Source organism: Kogia breviceps, chromosome 5, assembly GCF_026419965.1.
Source record: "Kogia breviceps isolate mKogBre1 chromosome 5, mKogBre1 haplotype 1, whole genome shotgun sequence".
NCBI lineage: Eukaryota > Metazoa > Chordata > Mammalia > Artiodactyla > Physeteridae > Kogia > Kogia breviceps.
Window position 1 is genome coordinate 138,446,901 of NC_081314.1, and position 6,002 is coordinate 138,452,902.

The window sequence follows — 6,002 nt, forward strand, 5'->3', positions numbered from 1 at the left end:
GTAAGTAAAAGGAATATTATGTATTTTTTCCTTTTATATACCTGAATCTGCATTTCATTGTTATTTTATATCTGATTTGGATTCTGTTTCACTCTTCTTAGGGCCGGGTTAAACGGCAGGGCCGGGTTAGACGACAGATGAAACAACCCGCAGCTTCTCATTTGACAGTAACTCGATGCAATTCACTTTGTGGAACCAAGCCACAAAGTGAAAAGCATCGAATTGCAGAGAACAGTGTTATCACATCCCTACCCAACATTGGGCCCTCCTTGCACTTGTGGGAAGGTAGCCCAAGGTACAACTATTTAGCTTCCCGTTTTGCTTCAAGGCTCTATAGCTCTAGATTTTGGTGGTAGCAAATGTATTGGGTGGAGGGGTTGAGCAGAGAGAGGCAGATCCTCAGGTTCAACACAAGAACTGGATTGGAAAAGGCATTGTAGGCTGATGTGAGCATCTTGGATACATAGCCCATTGCCCTTAAATAATGGTTTCTGTTTCTCTGGGTTGTTTGTCAGATAGCCTTTAATTTTAATTATTTTCCCTTCCCTGTGCTACCTTGGCCCTTTGGATTCTTGTGTTTAACCTAATGCTCAGCCTTGGTACTCCGTTTCCCTTCTCCTTCCCCTTTTTGCTACTATTAAAAGTTGGAGAAGTGGAATTCACACCTTGAAATTTCCAGGAGGCTATAGTTGTATCTTGTCAAAATGACGCGGTAATAATGCCAAGTGTCAAAACAGCCCCATTAAAATGCCGCCTGATTAAATAATGTGCTGCTAAATATAGTGCACATGAAAACAGCAAGACTGTATATATATGTAAATATATATATATATATATCTGTATCTTTGTATGTATCTCTGTATCTGTACCTTTGCTGTATCTTTTAATAAACAGTTTACTTTTATTTAACTTGTTGTGCAAAATCACGCTTGGGGGATCTGGGAGGGTGGAGACTTACTAGGGGGGTGGGAGTTTTAAATGATACCATAGACTAGTCATCATCTCTTGCCCTTCGTTTCCAAAGCCCAGACATTTGTCCAAGGACTGGATTAGATATCTGATGCCCTTACAATGCAGGAATTCTTCCCCAGTTCCTTTCCTTGCAGTTCTGGGATATGTGGGTCAGAGAGACCTGTACTCTTCACATACAGGTTCCCTTTATTGGCCATATCGTCGTCCAATAAACACCTCTGATAATACAAATAAATGAATTCTGTTTATAAAGTTAAAGGTGAACAGAACCCAAATCAGAAACTTTGATAGTATTTTTTTTCCCCTGGGCTATTCACAGGTGACATTTTCACTGTGGTTTTCTTTTTACCTGTGGCATTTGAAAAGAGAGCAAGTTCTATACAGTGAAGCTGGACATAACGAGCCAGTGCAACTTACAGTCACTGTTGATGATCTATATTTACATGGGGGTCAACAATTGAAGCAAGTTATACCATCACCAGTGAGGGAGAGGATAGATAGCTTGTTGGGACAGTTTTTAGTGAAGCCAGTTGAGTAGCTCAGTTGCTAATGCCCAAATCAAGCTACCTGCACATTTCAAGAGGGAAAGGTTAACAGACATTTGTAACTGACTTAAATCTTGTAGAGGCTGAATATAAACCATGGTGAGAGGGCTGAACAGACTGACTTAGAAATTCTGATACATATGCTTTTAGTAATTTCTTGAAGATTAAGCAATTAACAGAAAAAAACATAAGGGAGGGAATTATTTATATGAGAAGAATTTTCCAACGGAGTGAAGCCCTATAAATATTGCAAAATTCCAAGGGATTTTCCTGGGAAGATAAGTGACCATAACTATTCTGACTTCAGTTGAACGTCGGGAGAGTGCTTAGTGAATCCTGGTGATTATGGTTTTTATTGATTGAGAGTTTATGTGTAAATATATATATTTCAGTATTTAGCCATTTTCAGTTTTAACACTAAAACCGTGGTGCCTTACATTGTCTGTCATCAACAGTGGTTGTCAGATTTGAATGAAAAGTTGGGGGGAATTATTCCAAAGAAATCCTACGGGGGAGTAGGTGGGTATTCAGATTTTATAATAAGTAAAGGAGCCTTTTATTAAAGCAGGAGGAGAAAAAAAGTTTTGTTCATGAAGCAGATTTCTCCTGTGGGGAGGATATATACAGCTATTTGATATCAGAACTCTAAGCTAGTTTCTTATGTTAACTATAATTTCAAATAAAACAATCCCAAAATTTTAGGAAGAAAAGGGACAGAATTTTACTCTTGCTTTCAGGTCTCTGTACTTTTACCTAGAAATAATATGAAACACCTAGAGGAAATGTTCATAATATAAAATGGTTAGTTCCATTTATTTAGCTGTATCTTATAAATATATTTGTAAGATTAATGTTCTATATTCCAATGTTTGTAGAATACTATTGGTGACATATTAATGGAGCATTGACTCTTGATTCCCTGTCAGGGGTTGAAATAAAGACTTTATAGAGAAAAGGAAAGTTCTTCTAAATGGTCAACATTTTAACCAAAGAGTACTTTCAATCGTACCTGTTAGTCTTTTTCATTTTAATAAATGTAAACGGAATTTGTGGTTTAGTTTTGAGCATGAAACATTTAGGCAAAGATCACAGATCTGATCTCAGCTTTGCTATGATCCTTAATCCCCACAATTGTTTTGCACATGAGTGCTCTTTGACATAAGTATGAGTGGATAGACGTGGATGGATCAACATAAATCCGTATCTTACGGAATATCAACTCATCAGACTGTGTGCCCTACTGCCATAGCATCGACTTCCTACCCAGAAGCCAACCAGCATCATCCTCAGTAAGGAGTGACTGCAGAACCTTGATCATATTTGTGTCAATTTGATTTATAAATGAAATCAAAAGTGTTGGAAAACATTTAAAAAATTGTCCTCGGGGGCATTAATTCTTGGTAATAAAATTAGCAAAGACTTACTGGGTAGAAGATATAAATGTAGTCTCTGACATAAAATTTCCTTGGGTTAACTATTTATCATAAATGTCCAGAGGTAGCTTGCCATTAAGTCTAGTGATTGTTTACATGTTAGGACAGTTTTTGTCTCTGGCAACTGTGCTTGATTTGTTACTATTGAAGAATATTTCCCTGTCCCAGTGGAGCTAAAATTCCCTTATATTTAGAAGCTCTAAATTTTTGAAGTTTAGGAAAGCTGAGTTCTTGTGGTAAGACGAAAATTTTAATTGAAAATAAAACAACTAGGTCCTGGCAGTGCTAGAATGTGTTAAGTACAGCTTTGTTGTTCATTCTTCTCTCCTTAGATTCTCCTACGTGATTAACATGGAATTTCTTTACCATTTAATGGTTTATCTATTTCTTATAATTCATTTGGATTAAATGTACAAGTTAACTAAGAGTTGCACTAAGGAATTCTATGTGAAATAATGAAAAGGTTCATAAATCAGTTTTAAAACCAAGCCACGTAACAACTGTGAGGCAGTGTGTATTTAGTGTGGCTTTTGTTTCTGTAGTTTTCATTTTCTACATGAACCTCTTTGTATTTTATTAATTTTAGCTAAATATTTTAAAATAATGTTTTGTATGCAGGTTAGGTGCTTTTTCTTTAATTCTATTTTCTTACAATTAAAAATTTCCTTTTTTACCATCTTTTAATTTGAGATACCTGCAGTTACCGCTGTAGAAAATAATTTGCCTATTACAGGGATTATTTTTTCCTTACCTGACTGACCACCTTCTAATAATTCTCTTTAGTTCTTTTATGTACTTTCATTGACTTTATAGGAAATACTTAAGGTAATTCTATTTATATAAACAGTTGGGTTAACAAAGAGGGGGGAGAGGTAAATTGACTTAGAAGGGTTTTTTAAATGAGGAAGATACAGAAGGTACACAGTTACAACTTAGGCCATGAAATGCATGTTACATGGTGTCAATTATATGTGTTTCATTAGTCCTGACAACTTTGTAGGTTATGGAAGTAGTAATCTGCTGTGTTACTGACATAGAGGGGTGAAATAACTTGGACAAGTTTTTATTAATGTGAGAACTGGAATTATAATTCAGTATACTCTTTTATATGGATTTCACCTTTTAGAACAAGTCCTAGGGAGAAGGAAATTAAACATTTCCCCCCATTATAATACCTAGAGTATTACTACACATTACATAGAAAGTCTATCGTGTATTAGTGGAAATAAATAAGGCTTGTTGATGGTAGCTTGATAACAGTATTCTGTACAGTTTAAGATAATTTCCCCCCCAGTTTTTAGCATTCTAAAACTTTTAGCATCATTTTGGTACCTTTTACACATTACTGTTTTTGAGCAACATTAAAAGATGATTAAGACTCTGAAGCCCTGCTACACTGTATAGTTTATTATATACTATATATGCACAAATGCTATACAGTCCAATATAGTAGTCATTAAGTGAACCACTGAAAAATCAGTTCTTTAATTGCACTAGACACATTTCAAGTGCTCATTAGCTTTCACTGTATAAAATTCTGTTGGACAGTGCTGTTCTAAAGGGTAGCCGTGATATTTTATGAGTGTTGTAATACTGATGCATAACATTTGGTGTAGTCTTTGAATATCACTGCTTTGGGGCTTTTTATTGCATATCCTGAGTTACCTTGAAAACCTGGAAATATGCTTTTTGATACAAACTCTTGAGAATCCTTAAGAGATTAAGATAATCCTGATGATTCTACTTTGAGTATATTTTTCCACATTAAAAAGTATGAATATGAAATTAATAGTCAAATTACTATTTGGTAATAAAGTTTTGACATGAACTTACAGCTCACTTGGTAATAAGCCTATTGAAGAATAAATGAAGTTGTATTAGGAAAAAACTAGTTGTAATTTTATCTAAAGTAAATTTATATTAAATCCCAATGTTGATATATTAAATAAATACTATTTAAATAAATAAGTAAAAATTCCTTTCAGAGTAAGATGTGAATTTAACGTACAATATTACTGAGATTTGAATGAAGTTTCATCCTGAGGATAATGATGGGGTATTTAGGTTACCTGCTTACTTTAAATAAAGGTTAAAAGAGAAAAAAAAGTATGAAGATATAAAAATGTCTTCAGAAGGAAGAATTCACAGATAGGTATGTTAATTTGCTTTCCAGTTGGGAAGAAGTAATTTTATTCTAGAAAAGTTGGGAGTTTTCAGAGCCATCTTAACTACATTTTTATGGCTAATTTACAGCTGGAAATTGGGGGATCAGAGCTTGGGGTGGTAATGGGTAGGTGCATTTTCCTCAGTATCTCCTCTGAGTTTTGACTTTTTAGAATAAAAACCTATTATTTTATACCTAAATACCCTAACACTTAGATTTGTAGATGGGTATGAAACCCAAAGTAATTCTGGCAAGGTTAAAGAACAGTACTTGAGATATATTTACTGGGTTTTCAAAAATTACTTTGATGATCTTAACATTCTAAGGCCAAAGGAATGTAAATTTTGACCTGAGATATCTGGGTTTCCACAAAGTCCCCGCAGGTGATCATAATTGTAATAGAAGTGTAAAGTGAACCTACTAAGTTTTCTAGAGTTTCAGTCTGGCTTTGCTTATATAGCCCCAGAAATATTCTAATTAGTGTGGATAATTTACTAAGTTGACTAAGAAATTAGGATCTTTCATAAATGAGATATGTAACCAGTCTAATAAACAGTTACGGAATGAATTCAGTTTAATTCTGCTTTCATTTTAAGAAGGCAAATATATAGAAATCTGTACTTTCTGGTACCTTGTGGAAGAAAAATTGAGTTTTGCTAAAGGAATCTTACTAGGTGATTCAGCAAGATAATTAAGAATGAATGGAGTGATTAAGGGGTTCTGAAGATAGGAAAAAGGAAGATTAGTTATCTTTATGCATGAGATATAATTATTCTCTCAAAGTCATATACACTTCTCAACTATATAGGTCTTAGGTCTTATTTTTAAAAGAAATATTTCATACTCAACTACACAGTCAAATTACAGGTAACCTTAGTTTAGCTTTTT

At 34.3% G+C, this 6,002-nt stretch overlaps 1 protein-coding gene across 5 annotated transcripts in view; it reads left to right on the top strand.

Annotated features, from left to right (window-relative positions):
• The window catches only part of SON (SON DNA and RNA binding protein), a 30,949-nt gene that overhangs the window by 14,945 nt on the left and 10,002 nt on the right, over window positions 1-6,002 (top strand). The window contains exon 7 of one of the 5 annotated variants that reach the window (XM_059064439.2): window positions 102-909. The exons of the other annotated variants lie outside the window; for them this stretch is intronic. Within the exon in view, the coding sequence (XP_058920422.1) occupies window positions 102-356 (255 nt within the window). The 3' untranslated portion in view covers window positions 357-909. Of the gene's footprint in view, window positions 1-101; window positions 910-6,002 lie in introns of those variants that run through there. 5 annotated transcript variants of the gene reach the window in all.